Source organism: Zalophus californianus, chromosome 12 (genome assembly GCF_009762305.2).
Source record: "Zalophus californianus isolate mZalCal1 chromosome 12, mZalCal1.pri.v2, whole genome shotgun sequence".
In the NCBI taxonomy this organism is placed as follows: Eukaryota; Metazoa; Chordata; class Mammalia; order Carnivora; family Otariidae; genus Zalophus; species Zalophus californianus.
Genome location: NC_045606.1, coordinates 69,819,951 through 69,846,249, shown reverse-complemented (window position 1 = coordinate 69,846,249; position 26,299 = coordinate 69,819,951). Strand labels below are relative to the sequence as shown.

General features: G+C 42.8%; 1 protein-coding gene across 2 annotated transcripts; it reads right to left on the bottom strand.

Moving 5' to 3' along the window:
* Window positions 1-12,071: 12,071 nt before the first annotated feature.
* LSMEM1 (leucine rich single-pass membrane protein 1) lies at window positions 12,072-22,508 on the bottom strand. Of its 2 annotated transcripts, none has more exons than XM_027574531.1 (4): window positions 22,277-22,508; window positions 18,357-18,485; window positions 16,515-16,643; window positions 12,072-12,669 (listed from the first exon to the last, which is right to left on the bottom strand). In XM_027574531.1, exons 2-4 carry the CDS (start codon window positions 18,478-18,480, stop codon window positions 12,539-12,541), a joined length of 384 nt encoding a protein of 127 aa, XP_027430332.1. In that variant the 5' UTR covers window positions 18,481-18,485; window positions 22,277-22,508; the 3' UTR covers window positions 12,072-12,538. The 2 variants fall into 2 exon arrangements, with proteins under 2 accessions (XP_027430332.1, XP_027430331.1); XM_027574530.1 differs by lacking the exon at window positions 22,277-22,508 and adding an exon at window positions 21,064-21,155.
* Window positions 22,509-26,299: the final 3,791 nt, after the last annotated feature.

Below are 26,299 nucleotides of genomic sequence, written 5' to 3'. Positions count from 1 at the left end.
TGTGAATGGACCAGAAATAGTCACCTAGTAAAAACTGAGCCACAGATTCTCCTGGAAACTTAGAATGGGGTTCAAAGAGAACCAGATTGTTTCTGGAACTGAGGACATATGAACTTACAGGCTATGATGAAGTTTTTGCACAGTAAAGCAAAGATGGATCTGCAGAGAAAGAAGAATGAAGCAGAGACAAAGGAACCACATAGTTCCAGAGGAAACAGACAGAGGAAATGCTCTCGTTCCATCTGTTCTTCCTCATTCCTAAATCTTCTCACTTCCTTCTGGAAAAGGAACTTTAGCACTGCATGTAGTGTGTGGAGCTGTTGGTCGTGAATTCTTTCAGCTTCTGTATGTCTGAAAAAAGTCTATTTCTCTCTTGTTTTTAAAAGTTATTTCTGATGGGTACAGAACTCTGGGCTGACAGTTGTTATTTTAATTTTGGTACATTAAAGATATCATTTCACTGTCTTTTCACTTTATATTGTTTTCCATGAAAAATCTGTCATCCTTATCACTGTACCTCTGTATTTAATGTGTCTTTTTCTCTGGCTGCTTTTAAGATTTTCTCTTTATTACTGGTTTTGAGCAATTTGATTACAATATGCTTTCTTCATGTTTCTTGTGTTTTGGTTTCATGGAGCTTTTGGACCTGGAGATTTTCAGTTTCCATCATATTTAGAAAATTGAGGGTCTTTATTTATTCAAATATTTTTCCTTCTGTCCATTGAGTTCTCCAACCACACAAATGTCAGACTGCATGGAGTTGTCCTACAGCTTATTGAGGAATTCTGTTCTGTAAAACAGTTCTGTTTACTTCTGCTGCCTTCTCTTTTTGCTTCAGTTTTTATTACCTTGCCATTGAATTCACTGAAAAATTCTTCTGCAATGTCTAATCTGCTATAAATACATCTAGTGCATTTTTCATTTCATGCCTTGTAGTTTCATTCTACATGCTTTAATTTGGGTCTTTTTTATACTTTCCTTTTCTCTAGCTTTTTAAACATATGGTATATAATTCAAGGTAGTAAACTGGGGCAATAGTAGGGCTTACCTTGTTTGTTTCCAATCTCTACAGATAATGGTCCTCCAATGCCTGACGCCCATTATCTTGAAACCATAGTTGCATGTATCTTGGGGAATGCTAAATCTAGTCCTAGTTACTCTGTCTTGATCAGAAGCAGAAATCCCTTCTCCCATTTCCTAAGGTGTAATGTTTGACTTTTCCTTGGATTTCAGCATATTAGCCAATGTCTTTCCAAAAAATTCTCTTCTTTGCCTAAGCAACAGTATCTGATACATTGAACAAGTAGAACTCATGGAGTTTCCTGACGACAACAACAACAACAAAACCCAAAACTATATTTTCATCTCCTGTATCTTTAAATCTCTTCACTGGGGGGTGGGGGGGGTGGGTAACCATTCTTCTCCTGATCTTGGAAAAACAACTGAAGGCAGTCTAAGTTGGGGTATTCAATATTAGCACCCTCCCATGTATACATCATTTCCTAAAAAGGGACCAAGAAAGCTAATGGCAGAGGACATCTTACATCCCTGAAATAGGTGATAGATTGACAGGGAAGGTGGGAAGTAAAAAATGAAAATAAAATAGAATATATAAATAAGTAGCTACAAAGAATTTAAGTAATGTCATAGGCTATACAGCTCTATAATGTGTTTTTAATTTCGAATCATTCAGAGGAGCTATGGAGAACCACCATATTCACCCATAAAATATCCTTGAGTGCCACAGGCAGAATTCTAAACCAAATAAACCTCTGATCTGACCTAATATGGGTGGCCCTCCTTACCTTAATACAACCATTAAGGCCAAAGAATAAGTTGATATGAAGCCAGAGAATGCTGAGAAATAGACACAAAATCAAGTGAGATTCAACTAAAGGTGAGTGCTAACTAACCATTGGACCATAACAATGGATGGGGGCTGGTGAGCCATCCATGGGTAAGCTAGGTTTCCTAAGATAAGGCAGCCAAGCGCTGCCTACACATCCATGGCTCCTCGAACACCATGCTCCATTTTAAGCACTTTATTTGCTGAGGAACAAATGAAAATTGGAAAGAATCCAAGGAAAACTAAAAGTGATCATAGAAGAGCAGATTTTTTTTTTTTTAGGACAACCTAAGTTAATTAAAGATGGAAAATCTGGTTGAAAGACAGTAAAAGCAAAGAAGGATACGTGGATGAAATTTTGTCATAAAAACAGTGCAAAAATCCTAACAGGAAGAGAGCAGATGAGAACAGGACAAAAGAATTAAACCTGGAAAGACTTATAATGCAAAGAGTTTTGGGGTTTGGGACAAATGAACAACTCGTGTGAATTACAGGAAGCACAAGCCAGCTTTCTGAAGGAGAGAGGACTTGCTGGCCAGGTATTTCTTTTTCTAAACTTCATGAGTCAGAAATTGAGCTCAACACTGACTAAAAGCCAGCAACACATAGATTTTCTTGTCTCCAACACAAGTTACAGTCTCCAAACCAGGGCAGTTTCATGGGCAATCAACCCATGCAGTCACACAGGACCCTTTGTTTAGTCTAATAATCTCCTATCGTCATCTTGAAATTAATAATTTACAAAGGGCTTGCAATTTCATTTTACACTGGACCCCATAAATTAGATAGCTGATCCTGTAATAAACCCAAGACTACAAAGAATTTTACCACAGAATCTTTCCCCCCACATCTAAGATAATGGATAAATCTAGAGAGAGATTAAAGCAAGAACAAGGACCATCCCTTCACCCCCTTTCTCTGCAAGACCCCCCCCACCCCTCTCTGTCATACCTGCCAACTGACTTTCCCCAGTCTTCCTTCCCCAAGACAGTAAGCACAAGATTAATGAGTATGTGCTTTGACAGCCTGAGCTGCATCGTAAGAATCCACAGAACAATGGGTTCCTCCACAGAGATCACTCCATGTTAATAAAATCTTTCTCTGGTCAAGCGACAACTCTAACCTTTCCAGATTAAATCACCTTTCTTCTTGCAGAATCCACAATCTGTCTTCAGCGAGTAAGAAGCTACATTAGCAGAAAGGACAGCAGGCTTACAAGGCCTGAGAGAATTAGAGATTTCTTATCCCAAAATAATATTAATAACTAAGAAGTTGTAGGAAATACACATGGATGTAATATATTCTAATAGCTACAACCTTTTATTCATATATGCAAAAAGTCCCCCCCCTCTGGCCAGGCACTGCCGGGTACTGAGGATTCAAGGATGAACAGAGCATAGTTTCTACCCTCATGGCTGTTATGGTCCAGTCTTTTAAACATGTTCCATTTACCTAAGTCCAGATATTGAACAGGCAACTCATTCTATATTTGAAGCACAGTAGAAAGATGTGGATTGAAGAAACAGATATGGAGATCATCTATATATAAGTGGCATTTAAAACCATAAGATAAACTAACCCAGAAATAGTGTGGAGAGACAGAACAGTGGGCAAAACCCCAGGGAATGGCAACTTGGAGAAGGGAGGCAGAGCCAGAGGGGCCCTGGCAGGGAAGAGAATGGAAACCCCAGGAGTACAGAAGGGAAACCAGGAGAGTGCTGACCCAGGGACCAAGAGAGTGAAGAGTTTCATGAAAGGAATGTTTAATAAGGTCAAATCCAACAAAAAGAAGTCCACTAAGAAAAAGTTTGGGAAATGGGCATTGGACCTAGCAATGAGGTCGTAAGTTCTATTACCTCAGCAAGGACAGTTTCCATAGACAGGTAGGGGTGAATGCTCAATTGCAGCAGGCAGTGAGGAATGGATGGGAGGTCCACCTATAAGAGACAACAGGTGTAGCCCACCATTTCGAGAACTCCAGATACGAAGGAGAAGAAAAAAAGACAGTGGCTAAAGGAGAGAGCAGGAGAAGGATTTATTAGGGTAGGAGAGACATACGTGGGTATCAAGAAGGAGCTCGTGTGAAAGGACAGACAAACTAGAAAGGTCATGGTCCCAGATTAGAAAAAGAGACTGAGATCAAGGACAAAAGGCGCAGCACATTGACGAGAATCTTGAGGAAAAGCCACAGTTGAGGTGAGGCTGTAGGTAGGTCTGTTGAGAGAGAAGATGGCCATTCAGAGAAACCCTCCTGATGGCTTCAGTAGTCTCTCTGAAGGTAGGGTGACAAACAATCCCAGTTTGCTGGGGACAGAAGGCTTTAGTAGGACAGCTGGTCAGCGTATTGTCGGCTCAGGGACATGCCTTGCCTCCCTGAACCTTTCCAGCTCTTATTCTCCGAGTCACAAAATTGGGGTTATGCCCCAAATGGTTATGCCTTATTTCTTGTTTTTCCATTGTGTGGTGATCTTATCTTCCCACTTAGGGGTAAGCTCCATGAGGGTGGAACGTCTACGTGGTGAAAAGACACTTAAGGAGTTTGATAGATTCCTCTGCTTCATAGGGAGATACTTCCCGACAGACCTGAAACAAGGTGACCTTGTGCAGACCTTCCTAAAAGTGGGATCAAAGAGGCCCCCTCTATGGACTTTCCCAAAATTCAAGAAAACTATGAACATCTCACCAGAGCCAGCAGAAAACCCGCTCCTTGGCATCAAACTCGGCTCTCAGCTCTTTGCTGTGAATAAGAAAAATAACAGCCACTCTCCTTACTTAAGTGCTTACCAGGTACTAGGCATCATTTTGTTCAATTATTATAGCAACCTTATTAGGTGGGATCATTCCCATTTTGTAGTAAGATAACCAACACTCAGAAAAGGTAAATAGCTTAGCCAAGGTCACACAGCCGGCAAGCAGCAGAACCAGATTCAAAGGTAGGTCCTTCAACCCCAAAGCACACAGTCTTCACCACTATCTAGGCGATCTTCTAGTCTAATAGCCTTTTCCCCAGACATAAGCCCTCAGACGTCCTATGTCTGAAACAACCATTCACCCTCCCATGGATATCAAACTATATTTTGACACTCGCCTCCTTTCTTCCTTTCAAAGTGACCTCCTTCCTCTGAAATAACCAACTGCCACCAGGTGTCCCTCGTCTCCTATTAGTGAGCACCACTTTATTCTAATTGCAAATCAGAGGCAATGCAGGCAAACTGGAAAGACTTCCTAGCTTGATTCAATTACACACATTCACATTATTGAGCAATGTACTATGCCCCGAGGAAGCCCAGATGAGAAAGCCATGCAAAGGGTACAACGCAAGCACGCAATGACAGGGCAAAATCAGAGAGGTTCAAATCAAATTCTAGTTCAAAGGAGAAAGAGATGGCATCAAACTGTTGGGGGGGGGGTAATGATTATGGAAGATTCCTTTGTGACTTCTACGAGTAATATGGAAAGAACTTGGGTTTTCTATCATCTGTACAGAATGAAGTTTTAAAAATAGGTCCTCATGTCTTTTCCTTGTTTATTTTCTGAGTCTGTAGGAAACTTTGTGAGCCCTTAAGTGTGATTCAGAAGTTGACCCCCAACTCATCAATATTAAAGAAGTCTGGGTGAGTGAGGATGTGCAAGAGAATTATAATTTAGTCTGTGGCAATATTTAAAATGACTTTAGGGCATGGAGAATTAGACATTTTTGGTATTTAAGAAGCCATAATTAAATTATTAACTGGTCTTTCAATTGTTTGGCCTACTCCCTTTGCTCATCAGACAATAAATGCTCTGTGGCAGCAGCGCTCCACAATCAGCAAGAATGTTCCCGACGGAACAAGGTTGTTACAACCTGTGTCTCTGAGGACTCGTCCATGAATAATGCATCATGTTTTGAAATTTAGAAAGGGACAGGAGAGTCAGAGGAAGCCAAAAAAAAAAAAAAAGAACAAGGAAAAGTTAGGATCGTGACTTCCTTTCCCACAGCCCATGCCTTCTTCATCTATGTGGGAAGACACAGAGCAGCTAGCCCATGTCTGCCTCCGTCTGGGAAGATTGCAAACATGGCAGCCTTGCCTGTGGGCTGTTTCGCACCACGGCTGCTTTCTCTGCCCTCATCCCCTCCACAACCTACTCCGCACCTTCCTGGCCTGAAAGCAAAGGTCTACAGAAAAATCCTTACTATTTTATTGGCAAGATCAACTTAGAAGGGAAAAAAAAAAGAAGCAAGAAATAAAGGTAAAAGCTTCCTCGAATTTCCTTCTGACCAATTACGTGACTTCCTATAGGTCCAGCTTGATCTCTTTTAGATGGTGAGGGAAATTCAGGGGCAACACAAACTTTGCCCCAATTAACTCTTGCAAAGATGTTAAATTCAACGACACAGAAGCCCGGTTTTCATCTCGTGGCAGTTTGAAGAGATGCACCACTCTGTGTAAACAGAGTCACAGCTCATTTCCACTGCTTGGTTCTGCTCCTCTGTGCTGAGGACTGGATTCATCATTTGCCTCACTTCATTGTCCGTGACTGTCACTGGTTTCAGTTGATTGTTGAGTATTTTGGTATTGATTCTATTTTTTTATCTCACCACCTCTGTAGAGTTATTTCTAAGTCATTTGTAACTGTTACGTCAAAGAGGAGGGACATTTGACCATTCTTCAACAGTATTTTTAGTCCCTAGGGAACGTCAGTAGTCTGTCAAAAGACCTATAAAATGTCTTCAGCTGAAGATGTCGAAGACAGGAGGTTCTCATTCGAAATGAAGACAAGGTGGAATTTGACAGAATGAGCGGGGATGGGGTTCTGACCCCAGGCGGGTCATTCTCACGTGCAACCAGGCCTCTCTCCCTTAGGCAGCGCCCAGAGCAGCACTACCTCTCTCAACCAAAAATCTAAAATCTGAATCTTTTGTGTCTTTAGATCAAGGTCAAAGACACCACTTTCCAATGTATGTGAAAAGACAAACTGCTGGACAGTCTACCTGCCTGGTCAGGTTTTTGTGTTTCACATTGCCAGGAAGCCCACGGGTCATGGTACCACAAAGCTACTATTTCAGGAACCATCCTTCTCTGCTCTCCTGGGGCAGGAGTCCCTGTCTGGCTTTTCTTCAGGACCCTTACCTTTCAGGGTTCCCAGCTTCTCACTCACATCTGCCATCAGAATGGCTCTCAAAGGCTCTTCAGGAAAGTGAAATAGCCCCTTCAAACTGGAGCTTAAGCCAAGTGCAGTTGAGAAGGTCTGGATATGCGCTAAGGGAAGGAAATGAAAAGTAGAAAGTGGAGTGTTCTTCTGAAGACATTCATTGGTCTTTGACAAGAGATCATGAATGTTCCCTGGAGATTAAAAATAATACCCACGAATGATCAGATGGTCCCCCCTTTTTTTCAAAGATTTTATTTATTTGAGAGAGAGAGAGAGAGACAATAAGAGAAAAAGAGAGAGAGAGCATGAGAGGGGGGAGAGTCAGAGGGAGAAGCAGACTCCCCGCCGAGCAGGGAGCCCGATGTGGGACTCCATCCCAGGACTCCAGGATCATGACCTGAGCCAAAGGCAGCCGCTTAACCGACTGAGCCACCCCGGCGTCCCGATGGTCCCCCTTTTTAATGTACAACTTATTAATGACTTATAAACACTACACAGCCTAAAGGACTTTCTACCAAATTCCCCATTTTCACCAGAAGCAATACCCTCCTATGTTACCGAGGAACAACCTGAAAGTCAGGGAAGTTGAGGAAGTGAGGAGAGGTCAAGGCAACACTATTCAAGCATAGTACCAGAATCCAAACCCAAGTTTACTCCAAATCCATGATCTGCTCTGCCACCCGTCCAAACGGAGCACCAGAATCATCACAGCAACTTTTTCAGAACATGAGCTCCCGTCCCCAGCCCCTGCCTGCTAGCTCAGAATCTCTGAGAGTAAGACTGGGACTCGGGGTTTTTTTAAGCCTCCCAGGTGCTCCCTCAGTGAGCATGCTGGCCGCCGCGGTCTCCTGTAAGCCTCCCAGGTGCTCCCTCAGTGAGCATGCTGGCCACCGCGGTCTCCTGTTTGTGGCTACGGGTAGATACTGGTTTCTCATGTCTTATTTGCACAAACATTCTCCCCCCTCCCACCCCCATTTCCAGCGATTACAATTCACTTGTTCTGTAGAACGAAATTGAAATCAATAAGAAATTTTTTTTTCAGGCTGAAGTAATCATCTAATCCGTTTTTAAGAAACCGCACACATTCTTGTGATTAAAAAAATTATATAAAGAAACCAGCGCAGAGCCAGGCGTTTAGCAACACAACACGTTAAATGCTTCCATCTGTTTTCTCTGGCTGTTCATAATTTAAAAACCAAGACATATGGGGGTGTTAACCAAATCTTGTGGTTCAAGGAACAAAATTTCTTTTAAAAATCTTAAATATCAAGGCCTCTCCATGACATTAAGACAGCATATTATCAGGTGCTGGAAGTATTACCATTATAAGCAATTAACATGGATGTATTTGATCAGTTGTTGTCATAAAATCTATATGCTTATCAAAATGCCCTCCATCCCCAACGAAAGGTAATGTTCCACCTATCTTCCCCAGGTTGGAAAATAATTTGTTACTAACATACCATATGACATAGATCAGAAGCCCATTTGGAGAGAGGACCACACCTCACTCAGCCTCCTCTGGGATCCTCTGCAGCGTCGGCTCAGGGAAGCCCGGCACAGCCCACAGCACTGGCTGCGGCACATACGCTCAATTCCCACTCGTTACATAGAATTAAGTTTGTTCTGACTTACTTTTTCATCACGTCTTTAAAAATCCTTTTCACCTTCACAAAAAGTAGAATGCTATTTCTGCAGTGTTTTTCCCATAAAAATTTTTACTGAGAAGCTTTTATCTTCACGAACTAAGAATAAGGGGGAGCACAGGTTCCAATAATAATTTGTTTTCCTCTTTTTAAAAAAATACACTTCCTGATTCTGTGGAAAGATAGCTCATGGCCCTTTCTCCGTTTCACAGCTTCTTCTGCACAAACTCGTTCACAAAGGGGATAGATGACCAGTATTTGACTCTCTCTTTCCCTCATCCTCGTCTGAATTTAAATGGGGTCATTATGTGAAGCTGGAATAAAATTATTTTATACACCCTGACTCAGAGCATACTTGTTTCCACTGAAATTATCTTGCTAAGCAATAAAAATGGGTTAGAACACAATGGTTTGTGCTGTATTTCTAAGACCCCTCAGTTATTCAACATGATGTGCACACCAAAACTCTTCCATTTTCCCATGGGCTGTCATTAGTAAAGCAAGCAATTGTTTTTGTGTTATTTTTAACCCTCCTTTGTTCTTACTCAAAAGCCTTGCTTTGGAGATAGGCGTCCACTGGCAGAGTCTTGGACAGAGGGCCTTGGTGTTTCCCGGAGAAAAAAAGTAACATGTGTCCCCTAAATTGCAGCTCAGCCGCCAAGCTGGGAAAGCTGGGGCCCCCAAGTTCCAGGTTGCTGCCTGCCCCAGTGGCCTCCAGGTGTCAACAGCAGAGTGTGGTGGGAAAGGCTGGGCTAGGCTCACCTGTAGGTGGTTGCCAAGGCAGAACTCTCTGAGGGGCTAGAGGAAGATGGAATAGAAACTGCATGGCCTGGGACCTAGGAGCAGAAGGTGTGTGTAATCCTTCCATCACAGTGAAGCCCATTGCCAGGAAAAAAAAAAAAAACCTCTCTCTGAGCCCTTGTGAACACGTTCAGAGTCCAAAGAATGATGCAAATGTTCTTTTCTTTTCCTATCAGGACATGTCTCAGGTCAGCTATCTCTTCTATTTCTTTTTCTCCTCCTCTACTTGCTACCTCATTCCCCTGAAGCCTGTGGTCACGTTATTAGTGCCGGACAGACAGAGGGATTCCTGGCTCCATCTCAGGTAGGAAATGTGGATCCCAATGTTCGTCACACTAGATTATTTGGTAAACAATAAAACCCTCCTGCATTTATTGATCACCTCTTAGAGCATAGTAAATTTTTGCTACAAAGCTTCTCACCCTATCATCCATCCTTGGTCAGATGAGATCAGGATGCTATGGTCCTAAACACTGCAGCAGAAAAATTATTTTGGCTTTAAGTCCCAAAGATTTAATGCAGAGATTCAAATGTAGTGGGTTATTTCCACTATACCATACTTACTACTTTTAACAATAATTACAATAACAACTAGTACTTACTTTGTTTCTGATAGTTTTCGGTGCTTTGTCATCTCTTTTAAGCCTCCCAACAATACTAAGGAATAGATTTGATAATTATCCAGTTTTGCTGAAGTTAATTTTCCAAAACCCACAGTAAATAGTGGCAACAAGATCCAAACCAGGAAGTTCGGTTCCCCAGCCCATGTCTCAACTGCCATATTGGACTGCTGTGTAGGCAAAGGGTACAAAGTTTCAGTAATGCAAGACGAATCCGTTCTCAAGACCTTACGTCCAGCATGGTGATGACAGTTAACAATACTGTACTGTATACCTGAAATGTGTTAAGAGGACAGATCTTAAATATACTCACCCCCAAGTCCCCCCAAACACAAATGGTAAGTATAGAGGTGATGCATATGGTAATTAATTTAATTGTGGTACTCATTCAACAATATATGTATATCAAAACATCAAGTTGTATACCTTAAATATATACAATTTTTATATGTCAATGATAGCTCAGAAAAGCTGTTTTAAAAGAAAGAAAAGGGGCACCTGGGTGGCTCAGTCGTTAAGCGTCTGACTTCGGCTCAGGTCATGATCCCAGGGTCCTGGGATCGAGCCCCGCATCCAGCTCCCTGCTCTACAGGAGGCCTGCTTCTCCCTCTCCCACTCCCCCTGCTTGTGTTTCCTCTCTTGCTGTGTCTCTGTCAAATAAATAAATAAAATCTTTAAAAAAAAAAAAAGAAAGAAAACGAAAAGTGGCTCCTGGGTGGCTCAATCAGTTGGGCATCCAACTGTTGATTTTGGCTCAGGTCATGATCTCAGGGTCCTGGGATTGAGCCCTGCGTCTCTCTCCCTCCTGATAAATTATTTGCCACAACCCATCAACAGTGCAATAAGAATTTTCCAGTAAACACAAATTTTAGATTATTAAAATATTCTATATGATATCTATCCATATGGAGAGAGTGAGTATGCAGGACAAATGTTTTTGAGTGCAAAAATGGTTAAGTAAAATGTCTTGTGTTTATTTCATCAACTAGTGTTGTAAAATGTAAATGTGTGTGTGTATGTGTTTAATAGTTAATGAAAGGTGGGCGCCTGGGTGGCTCAGTTGGTTAAGCAACTGCCTTCGGCTCAGGTCATGATCCTGGAGTCCCGGGTTCGAGTCCCATATCAGGCTCCCTGCTCAGCGGGGAGTCTGCTTCTCCCTCTGACCCTCTTCCCTCTCATGCTCTCTATCTCTCATTCTCTCTCTCTCAAATAAATAAATAAAATCTTTAAAAAAAATAGTTAATGAAAGGGTTTTGATCAGCCCAAAATGACAGAATCGCAATTCATTCTTTTTTTTTTTTTAAGATTTTATTTATTTATTTGACAGAGAAAGACACAGAGAGAGAGGGAACACAAGCAGGGGGAGTGGGAGAGGGAGAAGCAGGCTTCCCATGGAGCAGGAAGCCTGAGGTGGGGCTCGATCCCAGGACCCTGGGATCATGACCTGAGCCGAAGGCAGACAGACGCTTAACAGCTGAGCCACCCAGGTGCCCCGTCGCAATGCATTCTTCAATAAACTTGCACAATACATTTGTATTAAATGAAAGATTTTCTAAGACTCATCTGCTTTTTAAGCTCATTTATATCACACCATATCTTACATCACAAACTGTGTACCTTACCTTTTGTGCTAAAACAGGGCAGGTTCCAAATATTCCAAATACACAATTTCCTACTGTAGTTTAGTAAAGACCACAAACCTATCAGATTTCTTCAAAATTAATCAGCAGAACACTGAAGGATTTCTTTTTTCATGAGAAAGAATGCCAACAAAGCTTATATAATTTATATATAACCATACATTTCCTTTGTTCCCTAATTGAATGTAAACTCTTCTAAAGTAGACAGATGGTTTGCACAAAGAGCTCAATAAACATTGGTTGAATAACTTAGGCTCTCTCTATTGACCCCCACCCTACCATATATCATATCAATACTACTAGCAAATACCAGAAGGCAATTGGCTCTGAAACCCACCCATCCCCTGTCCTTGGGGAAGTAAGAGTCAGAGTTTAATCACCTGAGCAGAATTTCTTTTATTGAGAAGAGTCATCACCTGGTTCCCTTGAATACAAATAATTCACTGGATTCATTAGGCTGTCACAGGAATTCATAAAGGTGCATGAGGTGCCATGAACCTCACTGGCACAGTGAACTTATTCTGGTGACAACACTCCTTTTGTAAGAGAAGGTGTAGGTACGGAGCCAAATTCTCTTGCTAACTGTTGGTTCTCCTTCATGCCAGCCACCCTAAACCCCAATGAAGCAGAAGGACCCTACCATAAAAACAGCCCTTCTCTGGCTGCTATCCCCATGCCCCTTTGCCTTGGAGTTGCTCCCATCCCTGTAGCAGAAAGTTGGCCCCAGGGTTGGGATCACGAACCAGATATTCTGTTGCCTGCAGAAATGCGCATGCTCACTTCATAACCCTGTGCACGCCCAGTAAAGTGTGAGGCTCCGACGTTAGCAGTTGCTTTTGGATGCTCATTTCTTTAGTTTTGTTCAGCGTCCAGTTGATTGAGTCGCTTTACAATCAGGCTGTTGATTTTCTTAAGATCGTCTATGTCCTTTCCCTCAGCTGTTAGTCTTCTTGACACATCATCCATCTTGTTTCCAGTTTGAACTTCAAAATAGAAAACAGACTGTGTTACACTGGTTTCCAGGCTGTTCCGGCTCGTTAGTGCCTTGTGTTGGAGCTTAGCTGAGTGCTGAAAGGTTCCCTTGGCAAGTCCCCTGCTCCGATATCCCAGGCAGCCCAGAAGCCCGGGAGAGAAATTGCTGAAGACTCAAGTTATCTACCAAGTGGATTATTTTTATAATTCATTGGGGCCAGCCTCGACTACCTTTGGAAGCTCTGCACAGATTTTGGCTGAGAAACATCACTGTGAGCAACAGAGGGAAACCCCCCAACATGTCTCATTGTGAGCATGTCAGAGAAGGGATTGTTACATTGTCTTTTTCAGAGGCCTCTTCTCAAAAGGTTTTGAGCTCCTCCTCAGGAAATGAGGTTTTCTGGGTTTCAGCCTCTTTTGACATAGCTCTGCTGGTTCTGGATTACCAGCCCATAAACGAATATGTAAGAATTCCCATCAGACCCTCCTAAGAACAGAGACAATACTTTCAAAATAGAACTCCTTGCAATGAAGTCAGCTATGGAACGGAACACTCTGAGGTCTGCTGATCACAGAGTTAAATTTTCCAAGGCATGTTTCAGGAACTAATGATGTTGGTAACATGCCACAAGGCTTTAGTGGATAAACTAATGTGGGAAGGGAAACTAGACATTAGCGCCTCCCCTCCAGGCTTGGGACAAATTTTTGCTCAGAATCTGCTTCTTCCCCATGTTTACAAAATTAGGCTGGGGCGCCTGGGTGGCTCAGTCATTAAGTGTCTGCCTTCGGCTCAGGTTATGATCCTGTGGTCCTGGGATCGAGTCCCATATAAGGCTCCCTGCTCGTCAGGAAGCCTGCTTCTCCCTCTTCCACTCCCCCTGCTTGTGTTCCTGTTCTCGTGCTCTCTCTCTCTCTCTCTCTCTCTCTCTGTCAAATAAATAAATAAAATATTTAAAAAAAAAAAGTAGGCTGGATGAATTAGGGTCCAAGACATGAAGAAAGGATCTTAATTGAGATTTGCTGCAGAGCAAGGCAGGAATCCCACTTGCTCCTGGGGGAAAATGTGAAACGGAAGTAAATGGCTAACACATGAGATCCTTTCCCCTCTTGGGAACCTCCTAGAACATTAATCAAACAGAGAAGGAAGCAGCAGTCATGTTGGCTTAAGCGTGTCCCATGATACACAGATTCCAAATTTAATTCCAAAAAAGAAAAAGAGTTGCACGGGCAAAAAAGTTACCGAAAAATTATATACTGACTTCCCTCTTGGAAACTCACAGGAAGTAAAAAACACTTTGAGCATTAGCTCACTCAGCAATTCTCACTCAGCATTTGACCATAGAATCCTTTTTTTCTCCAGGCCACACTTAATAATATCCCATGCATCCAGTATTCTCTGGAATACACTGCTTGGCCACTAGAAACTGCCAGCAGAGGCATCCATAGTAATCTACCCTTGCTGTCTATTATTCCTCTTTTGGACAGATTATGACAAAAACATAAAGGCCCCATGGGGCTTTTATTTTTTATTTTTCTAAGATTTTTATTTATTTACTTGAGAGAGAGAGAGACAGTGAGAGAGCACAAGCGGGGAGGAGAGGGAGAAGCAGACACCCCGCTGAGCGTGGAGCCCAATGCGGGGCTCGATTCCAGGACTCAGGGATCATGACCTGAGCTGAAGGCAGACGCTTAACCGACTGAGCCACCCAGGCGCCCCAAGACCCCATGGTTTAATAAGAAAGTAATCGGTATAAAATAAGTCTTCTCTCTCTTATGTAAAAAGACCCGAGTTATAAAGAATACGGGTCCTTTCTCATTGGTGAAAGGCTACGAATTTGCACTAAATCCCACTGAGAGCAAAAAGATTTCCTTGTTAAGGATGAGCACAGGCCAAGTTCATTTCCAGATGCCTGTGCCAACTCTGGTCTTAGGTTAAGCTTTGTCTGAAAGCCACAGGAAGTCCTTACTTCATTACTTCAACGTAGGCAATGGAGGGCAGGGGACCTCTGGAGCCAGGCAGATGAGGGTGTGGATCCCAGTTCTGCCTCTGATTAGCAGGGTAAACATGGAGAGGTAAACTCTCTGGGACTTAGTCTCACATCGATGGAATAGGATTATTAAATACTATCTTAAAAGGTAAAGACTGAAGATAATGGATTTATGTGTCTGGCACAGAGCAACTGCCCAATAAAGACATTCTTTATTCATGTCTTCTTTCCGTTTCTTCATATGACTTTGCCCTCAATATAAAACACCAGCAGCAAATTTAAAATAAACCATATTTATAATGATGGTGATAAAGTGCATGCTCTTTGAGGTCGGGTGGGAGTGTCTTTGGGCACTTATCAGCTGTGTACCTTGGGCACGGTAAATAACCAAAGCCTCAGCCTCCCTAAAACCAGAGTAATAGTAGATGCTACACCAGAGAGCTGTTATGAGATTGTGAGCAAACAGGCATCAAGTGCTTCACCCAGTGCCTGCGACAGTGAGTGCCCAATAGATAGCATATGTTATCAGCGGTGCCCTTAATCTTACTACCTATCGTCCCACAGAAGAGAGGAGGTCCTTTGGGTGGCTCTCCTGTCTGTGGGCATACCTAAAATTTCCTCGTAGTTTAACTCAGTCATTGTCCCAGATGCATGTGGCAGAATGATAATTGGAGCATTCATTTTGGTTGGTGTAACATTTCAGAAGAGTAACCCATGGGCTCTTTCTGGCCCTGGAAGTTCAGGAACAGCCCACATCCAACAGGCGGTCAGATACAAGGGCATCATTACTGTAAGGAGAATTGCCCTTGCAGCTTCTAAGTGCAAGAAGGCAAGGGCTGGGCGAGAGAGAAGCAATTAAACATCATGCCTCCCCACCTGCCCCACCCCCGAGGCTGGATAAAGACCTTTTAGCTGGAAGGCAGGAATTTGGGGAAGAAAAGGCATCAGAAGCTCTAAAAGAGTCACGCCCTCTGCCCACCTGTCTCCCTCCCCATCACCACCACCTCTACCTCTAATCCTGAATGAATTTAAATTAAAGGCATTCCAAAGACAAGGGCTCTACTTCTCCTTGAAGACGTTTGAAGGCTTCACGGCGTGCAGAATAGGAAAGGGCAGAAGAAATGACGGTGTGGTGGATCCGCGGGGGGGAAAAGGTGTCTAAGATGACTCCCTCCTCTCGGGCTCCTTCCACTCTTTCTCTCGGGGCCGGGAGGGAGCTGAAAAATCCCAGATGATGGCCCGCAGGGGTTAGCCGAGAGAGAAAACTGGGGGGCTCAAGGGGAGGGGGCAGCACCCCTGGTCCTGCCAGGGCACTGAGGTCTGGGAGGGTCTCTTGGCTGAGGAGCTGTGTGGGACAGCGCGGGTCACCAGGGGAGGTGGTGGCAGCTCACACAGCCTGGGCAGTGTCAAGCAGGAGAGAAGGGCCTCATCACCTCCCTAACGCTGCCACCGGGACCCTGCCCCAGTCCTCAGTGCTTCCAGCTGATTCCTAAGTGAGAAACCTTGGAAAGGAGTTTGAAGCCTGAACGTGACTCTCTGGTACAGAGCGGAATTAATGGAGCGGTTATGCACCGGATCAAGCAAACTGAGAATCAGCAAGGATAAGCCGCCGACCATTTGACAGCGAGGGACTCCAAGTAAGACAGTAAAGTCATAGTAGGCATTTGTGAACTTTGGGCACTGTGGGCTTGTGTCTCTGCGACCCTCTCAGAACTGCAGGGCTCACTCAGGGCATCCGCCCTCCCTCTGTCCTTCAGGGAGCGTAGCCGTGAGTGCCAAAAAGCAGGGACCCCTTGCCAGAACAAAGTTAAAGAACCAGCCACAAAGTAAGAGCGTTTAAGTAATGAGAACATGTCGGTGGTACTTACCTATTAGAAAAATCACGAAGGAAACCAGGGCCAGGCTGACAATCAGCACCGTTATCAGCCCCATAAAAAATAGACTATGACTTCCATTTCCTGAGTTAGTGCCAACGTCTGGGATTTTCTCCTGGAGGGCTGATATGAAACAAACAAAAACAAGGACAAAAACTCCTCAGCAGACAGCTTTTCCGAAGACCTGACCGGTCCCCCATGATTAGAGGTGTGAGTAAGGGATACACCCATTTTCCCCTGTCATCGCCCTGGAGAGTGACTTATGTTTTAGGAATGTCTTTGGGCTGGTGCTCTTTGTGAATTTTTTACCTTCTTCAACATCGCTATTCAAAAAACAAGCAGGGTTAAGCAATCTCCTTGGAAAGTTCTTTGAAGATGGTGTTAACACTGAAGGAGCAGGACCTGGGCTTTTCTTTGGGTGAGTGGGGGAGGCTGCATACGTTAAGGGTTCAGAGAGATGGAGGTTCTATCACCATTTCCCCCAACGTGACCCAGGAGTAAAACACAGCTGGCTGGGACACCTCTTCTGAGTAGAAGGCTAAATACTGTGGGATGTCTCCCAGGTAACTCCTTGCAGCATAGGAGTGATCAGTTTAGCCCACATCCATTTAAACAGAAAAATAGCGCCAATGTATTTTGGTTTCTTAGAGCTCTCTCTGGGATGGACCTGCTCTGGAAACAAGGTTCTTTTAAATGTTCTGCAGTTAAATTGAGACTGCAACCATGCTTCTTAGAGCAGCTTGGGTCAGCCAGAGCATGAAGTGTCTGCATGTGGCCATCATTTTTAAGGCCTGTGTGCCTGGTAACACCCAAATTAAAATCAGTAAGAAATAGAGAAACTTGGGGTAATGGAGACGAATGACTTCCTTTCTGTATTCTCTCCTACTTGGCATCTGTCCCACACACTGTGCTGCTTGACTGTAGCTGGGTGGGTGGCTTGTGTCCTGGGCTCCGTCACCTGCAACAACTTTTGCTTCCTAATCAAAGCGATGGCCTAAGCTGGCACCCAAACACCTATTTCTATTGAGACTGACTGCAATAAAGGCAGGTGAAAACCCGAACGCATTGAAATGAAGAAAAAAGCGAGACCTCAGGAAGGATTGAGAAGGGGAATGATAGATACAAATGTGGGACAGTCCGAGTTCAGAACGGGGACGGAACAAGTGGCCAGGGGAAAATTAATGCTTGTGTTTGTCAGAGTTTAAGCTGGAAAAATGGGGCTCAGAATGAGCTGATCGAGCTCGTTTACAATATTTAGGGAACAAAGTACACATTTAGTATTTAGCAGATTTTTGTTTTGCTTCCCCCCTCCTTTTTTTAACCCTTTAATTGGCGCCATTTGTAATTTGTAAGCAGAAAATGGAGTTGACTTCTTTGCCCGGAAAAATTCTAATGATTTTTTAAAAGTTGGAGGAATGCGTGGAGTATTTTCCAGGAATCCACTACGAAGTCAGAGCTCTCTAGGAAAGTGGGCCCCACCGGTGACCTGGCTGGGGTCCCCAGAAGGTGCAACCGCCGCCAAGAGGGAGAAGCAAACCTCCTGGAAGACCTGCAGGCTCCACCCCTTTCCAGGGAGAGACACTCCACAGAACGTCTCAGAACTCTTTAAGACAGATTCCACATCTTGCTTAGGAGTCAAGCCCCTAAGCCTGCCAAGTATTAAGAGAACAAAAACAAAAGTTGCCTGATAATAAATAGACCTTCCAGAGCTGAGGTGTTCCTAATGCCTCCCCTGCCCCCCCCACACACACCCCCTACAGGTCCAGATTAGCATTTGCTATTTTTAGGTGGCCTAGAAGCTAGGAAGGGCCACCAAGCCTGGGAGGGCACACATACGGAACAGGTGCTGTGATCCAGCAGGACAGAGGTTTAGTTTGTTTAAGTCATTTATGGAATCCACAATATAAAGTTTTCTGTCTTCTGGCATGCCTCGAGGGCCGGTGTCCTGGGAATGATTCATTGTTCCTGGAAGAAAACAGTGACAGGAAGCAGAAGGCTGGGCCCAGAGCCCAGAATCACAAGAATCACAGGCCACAGGCACATAAAGAAACCCCCACATGCATTACTTCCAGCTGAAGGTCTAGAAAAGCTGTGCTTGTCCAGAAGGAAATTTTTCCATGTGGGGACAACTTTGTACCTTTTTTTTTTTTTTTGCTTGGCTTGCCAGGAAGCTCAGACTCAAGTGTGTGGCCCAATGTGAGCCCTTTATACCTTGCTTCTTTGAATATCCACCTCCTCCTCCTCTGATTTCTCAGTTCTCACTATTTTTCCTGGGCCTGCTTTTTATTTTGAAAGTTATTTTAAAATATTTTTCTTTTATTACATTATTTATATTCTGTGAGATGCCTCAAGTCCTTTGCCCAAGAAAAGTATGTATAAACATATAGAAAGATAAAACTAAGCTAGTCAGCCTGTGGCCCAAAGATTCTGAAGGGGGAAGAGAATTTTATGGTGAACCATCCTAATTGTATGAGGCTTTAAAACAAAACTGCAATTTTCTTTTAAAGATTTTGTTTTTTGGGGAGTGAGGAGTGGGGCAGAGGCAGAGGGAGAGAGAGAATCTCAAGCAGACGCCACACTGAGCACGGAGCCAGACGCGGGGCTCGATCCCACAACCCTGAGATCATGACCTGAGCTGAAATCAAGAGTCAGACACTCAACCAACTGCACAAAACTGCAATTTTTATATTCTCCCTCAATATGGCATATGAGTTTCTACCTTAAATGTATCCTTTAACCATGAGATGCTGGCTGGGAGGACTCAAGACAAAATCTTCCCAAGCTTAGGTGCTACAGACAGGAACCGTATGGCGAGCTGGAGGCTAGACTCTGGGACATCTGAGGTCTCTTCCCCCTGAGTTTCCTTAGATCGAGGTCACTTACATAATACAGAATTTTAAAAGTGAGGCTTACATTTTCTAACGACAGCACAACTTCAAGCAACCCCAAAAAGCCTGAGTGGATTTAAAAGGTCTATTTTAAGATGTCTGTCCAGCACAACAAAGAACTTGCAGCCCTTTAATTACATGAAATACAGGGCTCTAGGAAGACAAATTCAAATTACTATCAAAGCCGTCTCTTTCACAGTTACCTCTTTTCATAAAATGAGTCTAATAGTGATACAGGGCTTTTTGATCTGAAAGGGATTGTAGACAGGTTCCAGTCTGGTCCCCATCCTTCCTCCAAGTGAAGGAATTGAAGCTGAGCTGGTGAATGCCCAGGACCATACGTTTAGTGAGCTGCAGAGCTGGAAGCGGGCCTCTTGCTTCAGAGTTCATGTGTCGTCCCTTTCTTCTCTACATCTCTCCCTAACCCTCTTTCAAGCCTCAGCTCAAACCTCACCTCCTCTAAGAATCAACCTGCCTTTCTTCTGTGCCTTTGCCGGATGTGGTACATTCTTCCACCAGGACACTTACACTATTTTATAGCATTTATTGCTCACATCTTTGACTTTCCCAACTGACTTAAAACTCCTGAGGGTGGGCACCAATCCTATTCTCCAAATACTCAGTGTCAAATATATAAGCCAGTAACTTACGGTAAGTGGGAGCAACTAAAATATTTTATTCAAGAGTTGAAGCTCACCATTTTCAAAAGAATTTGAGGCAGTTAATAATAAATACACTAACAGAAATAAAACTGAGTGTAAAAAAAAAAACTGAGTGTAAAAATCCTCATGTGATATCTACTTGGTCTCTGGTAAAGTCGATAAGCTTTGTGCCTGCTGATAAGGGGACAACACTAATTCCTGTGAACATTTAAAATTTTTCTTTCAATAGCAGTTACAGAATGAAGAAAGTAGGAGAAACCAAATTCAGGGGAAAGAAAGATGTGAACACCTGTAGATCTGAAAAAGAATCAGCCATTTCCTAAATAGATTAAACTGCATTTGAAAATATTAAAAACCAGGAATTTCCCAGTGATACCTGAAACCCACTAGTACTTGTGGAAAAAAAAAAAAATGCTCCTGAAGCCCTAAGAAAAACAGTTCAAAATGGACTGGGGCGCCTGGGTGGCTCAGTTAGTCGAGCGGCTGCCTCTTGATTTTGTCTCATGATCCGCGCTCAGCACGGAGGCTGCTTAAGATTCTCTCCCTCTGCCCCGCCCACCACACGGGCTCTCTCTCTCTCTCTCTCTAAAACAAATAAATGAATCTTTTAAAAAAATGTCATGGACTAATTAAACTTTTTCTCAATCAAAGCTAAAAATTAAACAAGGTGTTTCAGTTATCCTGAAATTTTAATTAACAAAAACACATGATTCTCTGGGTACTTTAGATTAGCTACTACTAAATCACCTTAGATATTGATATTACTGAATCCCAAATATACCCATGGAGCATTCCTAAGGGAATGACATGAAGTGATCATTTTTTTAAAAAGCAGCAACGGCATATAAAATAAAGGAGCCTTAGAGATCAATCAAATCTTATCCTCTCACAGACAAAACCATAGGGACTAAAGCATGGTCACAGAGTTCTATTCTTCCAGAGATGTTTTGCATTTTATCATCTCTTACACTTTACTATCCCCAATACTAATACCTGTTGAGGCATAAAGGTTGTATGTGTCACATCATAAGATCATCATTCCGGCCACGGCTTCTATTTTAGGCTTGGTGACTGACGCGTGGTTCATTTTTGGTCTCTGACTTAATGTCCTTGAGCCTTAGCTTCCCCTTTAGGAATGGAATTCCTATTGCTCAAATCTCATACTGAAGCTTAATCGACATTTACAAAATGGAGGGCCAACTAGAAAGTCCTAGCCACAAAAGCTAACCTAAGAGCCGTGCAGCTAATTAAATCTCCAAATTATTAGCCTTGCTACTGACTGCAAAGGTGACTAGTGCAACATCAACTCCAAAAGCACAAAGGCAGCAACTTCAAGTAAGCTATGAAGCGCCCTGAAAGTAAATTTCTTCTTCAGGGTAAAGTCACAATATAAATAGATGCCGTTTTCATGTATTTTTAGATTAACTACAACATGTGAATGGAAAATAAAGAACTGACGAAGAAAACAGAGTTGGGTGTCTGTGGTTCCTGGCCACCAAGGGCTTACCAATGACTCAGTGAGTAGATGGGTATGGGGTCACCTGGCCCTAAAACTAGGACCCACGGCTGTTGGCACCCAGCTGTTGCTATCTTTGGCACCTCCATAGAAGGGCAACAATCAGCAGGGCTGGTTACTAAATTCTGCATCATACTAGCTCAGCCCTCCTCCCTGACCCTGGTGTGCAAATCTGCTCACTGAGATTGACCGAAGCAGTATCCTTTTAACGGGGCCCTTTCTGATACCTTGCACTGAAACATGTAAGTAATTTCATTTTCCTCCAGCTTAGATCAATGCTCACAGCTGATTCTTTTCATCACTTAAGGACTCTTTCGCTACCTACAAATAAATATTCTGACAAAATAGCTGTCTATGAAAAATGGCTTTGCTCTTTAGTTTTTTTCCCATAAGTGCTCAGTATCAAAGCTCAGAAATAACACACCAGTATTGTTTGCCACAGAATCCTTATTGTTATAATAGGGCTTAATTCAAAGCTAATAGGAAGCTTTATTGAGTGAATCATGGTAATTTGTTCTTTAATTCCATTTCAGAGTCAGTGCCTCTTCACATTCAGGAATTAATTTTTTAAATCAAGTCTAAATCATTTCTATCAAAAGTTAAAAGCACAGAGCACGAGCCACAAAAAACATCCCAGCCTCAAGAATCATAATTCAGGGTCGACAGAGTAATAGCATGCAAATTACTTACAAAAATGTGAGCTTTGACTGCTAGGTTGCCAGGAAAAAAAAAAAAAAACTATTCAGAAGCAACTGCAATAAAACTTTCTACAAATTCTGTGGTTCTTTCTTTGCCTTCCTTCAGCGCACAGGTGCTCCTACAGGGCCCAGAAACCCCAGCATGATTCTTGTCTATATTTAGTGTTAATTTAGCCAAGCAACGTAAGATCCCAAATACTAACTTTTCTCAAAATGTCTGAGGTTTTTCGTGAATATATTACTGAAACTATGCTTTAAAAAGAAAAAGCCACCCTGCCTTGATTCAATTGGTAACTGATGAGGTTCTTATTGGACCCAAGTTCATGTCCTTATTTGGCTCCTGTGTCTGTGTAAGCGGACACATTTCTAGCGCTCCGGCCCCTCTATGCTCCCATATATGAATATCCAGTAGCGGACTGGAGCTGCCATTCTGACAGCTAACCTGCAGAGGACTCCGGGCCAACCAGAGGACGGCAATCAGCAAGGACAGAGTAAGGGTGTGGTATTGACTAGGGGGATGGCGCGTCGGAAAGTTCCTAGGGCTTCCAGGAGCTACGAAACAGGACTGTGAGTGGGAGATTGTATGGCTTCAGACCCACCGCAGGCGAGGGAAGCACTTGGTCTCATCCACTTCCCTCTCTACTCTACTCGAAGGCTTTATTTACTCTGTGGGTTTTAAGGCATGCTCCTTTCTCAGGAATGTCAGGCTCTGTCTTGTGAGGCTCCCTCACACACATGCCAAGGAGCTTCTGCCCTCTGCTGTACATAAAAGGAGCTACAGTGAGTCCCATTTGCCGGCCATGGGGACAGGCTATCCCTCCCTGCAGGACGCCGAGGGCTAGGTAGTAAACTGATTCACAGTCCTTCCGAATCCCACCGTCCACTGCCACTTCCAGATGGACATGATTCGTCCTTGAAACATTTTGTACCTCATTGAGAAAATGTTTGCTTCACAGGACTTCCTTTACATTTATATTCAGTATGGAGCTCACTCTACTTTTAGGGGAAAGGAATGCCTTTTTCTTATCCCTCATCGGTACCAGCGGACCAATTCATGGAGGAAGACGATATAACTAGTAACCGTCTTCTCAGAGGTATATTGTACAGTAAAAAGTTATGCCAAATTCCATGAAAAATGAAAATGTTTGCTATTATCATCCTGTTTTCGAAATAATCTCCATACTACCTATCTTAAACCATCAAACTTTTGAAAAAAATAATAGAATGGCCTCATTTTGAGCATTTAGTTTTTCTCTCTCCTATAGCCTTACCACCTGTGAAGTATCAATCCCCCTTCAGGGATGAGGAAGATGGAGCCTAAGCAATTCCTTACACCGAAATCCGAATAAAACCATGGTGGTTTTTTAAAGGATTTTATGTATGTATTTGAGAGAGAGATCACAAGCGGGGAGGAGAGGGAAAGGCTCCCTGCCGAGCAGGGAGCCCGATGCAGGGCTCGATCCCAGGACCCTGGGACCATGACCTGAGCTGAAGGCAGATGCTTAACCAACTGAGCCACCCAGGTGCCCCTGAATTTTTAAACCAGTGAAGGGGATGGAAGTTTTTATGGCTTATGACCAATCGTCTCCAATTTTCTGGAGAACCACATTAAGAGCAAAGCAAGAGGACATACCTCATTTTATCTATTACATACCTGAAAGAGCACATCAACAACAGTTCAGAGCCACAAGAAAATAGGTATTCCCACCTGAATTATCTGGGGGCATCTGTAAGTATTTGACTTTTATTTCAAATACTTTATTCTATCTAAATTCAACTCCCAGGAAATTCAGTAAATGTCATCAAAGACTTGGAATGCTTTCGTGGAATGCTTGTTTGCTCCAAAATTAATGTTTGAGCTTCAAAATAAAGAACTTAGTAGGCAGGGACCCTTTTAAATTCCTTTAAACCAGCAAGATTAATGAAGAATCAAAGAATGAACTCGTCTATCATACACCATTTTACTACTTTCCAGAAAACTCAAACATTTGTATAGAATCCCTTGTTGAGCAACCACCCTTAATTTCATGAAAATGTACCCATCTATAAACTTAATATGCAGATTAACACTCATTTCTCTCTTCTTCCTCCTAAAACCCCAGTAAAAAGGCAGAATAGGAATAAAAATTACAAAACCACAAGAATGAAAATTGGAACACTGAACAAGATTTCAACAAATGTATTGAATATGGAAGAGACCGTGGTTGTTAGCCTGCCTTGGCAGGACTCCAGAGGACGATCACTGAGGAGTGAGGGGAATTGCAGAATCCAGGCAGGCTCAGGAATTGGAGGCAACATGAAGTATGGAGCTAAACACAACATGAAGTATGGAGCTAAACACAGGCAGGTCATTTCATGAACACTGGAAAACTGCGTTACAGAAATCTCCCAGAAAGAAAAATATATGAATGAAAAATAAGGTCAGAGGCTCAATCCAGCAGCTCTAGTTATGTCATGGGGTTTGGGCACAAAGAAAATGTGTGTGTGTGTCTGTGTGTGTGTGTGCGCGCACGCGCGCTGTTGGGTTTTTTTGGTTTGGGGGTGGGGTGTGGTGCAGGGCAGGGTCAAGAACTTACAAATATTTTCCAGATTGCCAGGGGCCACCAAACCACAGTATCATACAATTTTAGAATGCTAAAGAGCCTCTAACAAAAAAAAAAATCAGAATAAAAACTGTACAACACTTTAGAATAGAGCAATGCCTTTGAAATTCTTATCTACCTGAAGTTTTATATACCAATCCATACTACCTTTCAGACATAGTAGTACTCTCAAAGTAACTGACCTCCCATGCACCCATTCCCAGTTACTGAAGGAAGGAAGTGTTCTACTTTAGCAAGTAATCTAATAACCAAGACGTAGGGCTCAAGAAATGCAGATTCCAGCCCGAGAGGAAAACAAATCCCAGGATGATGAAGTCTCAGGAAACAGCTCTATACATGGGTAAGAAAGAAATTAGTTTAGACTGAAACAAGTATATGGTAGAGCTTTGACCATGTCAAAAACAGATTTAAAGAAAGTTTTACCTATTTGAGACTGTTTTGGAAGAATTAGTGATGTGTATGTAAAACCAAGACAAAATGTTGAGTGTAAATAGAAGCACAGTAAACTAGTTCAGGAATGAACACAGAAATATGGTCGCTATAATGCAACGATGCCAGTTTAATGAAAAAATACTGGGAGAATGAGAAAAAAGTAAAAAGGCAGAAACTTTCATCTATCAAATAGGAAGCTGTCAGAGGTTTCTAAACATAGTAAATTAATAAATAGGCAGTATAAGCCTATTACTCAGAAACCTGAAACCAAGGCGCTAGGAAAAACCTCAAGGCTGAAATGCCCCCTAGGGAATGTTAAAGGACGAGCCAGGAGCGAACATTTTTCCTTACAATCTTTGCAGTACCATTAAGCTATGTATATAGATTTTAATAAAAATTCATTATTTAAAAGTATGTATACATACAGGAAATTGACAATTTGGGGGGCAAAAACACTACTTGCAATCTCTTTTCCACAGTTCTAACCTACTTGGGAGTACAAGGAGGTGACAGCATGCACACTCCAGTTCTGGATTCCAAGGCAGTCTTCCTCTGCACCCGATCTGAGGGGTGGGCCGGACACTAGCAGCAGCAAGAGCGCCCCCTCGGGCCAGCCCATGTGCAAGGAGGGGCCCCATCAGACCTCCCATAGATGTGGAAAATGCAGGAGAGGAAAAACGCTAGTTTGTGAAGTACCTTCAATGATTTTGGTTCTTCTCTACAGTGTACATGCTTCCCCACCCCTCGTGCATACTTATTAGTTTTCTGCACTAATACCAAAGAAATCAGTAACTAGAATCCCAATGATATGCTACAATATTATTCTACAGTAATATTCCCAATGACATTGCTACATTTTTTTCATTTATTTTCATGTGTCCAAATATACAAAGTAAGTTCTGTCTCACTCCCTACCTAGGTTGGTCATTTTGAACTCTACTTCAGACCCATAAATGTTTCTTCTACTAGAAAAGAAGCAC

Coding starts and splice junctions, on each gene's coding strand:
- LSMEM1 (XM_027574531.1), bottom strand. CDS start 18,480: ATGAATCATTCCCAGGACACCGGCCCTCGAGGCATGCCAGAAGACAGA. Junction 16,644..18,356: donor TGGATCACAGCACCTGTTCC/GTATGTGTGCCC, acceptor GTTTCATATCAG/CCCTCCAGGAGAAAATCCCA. Junction 12,670..16,514: donor CTTCGTGATTTTTCTAATAG/GTAAGTACCACC, acceptor TCTATTTTGAAG/TTCAAACTGGAAACAAGATG.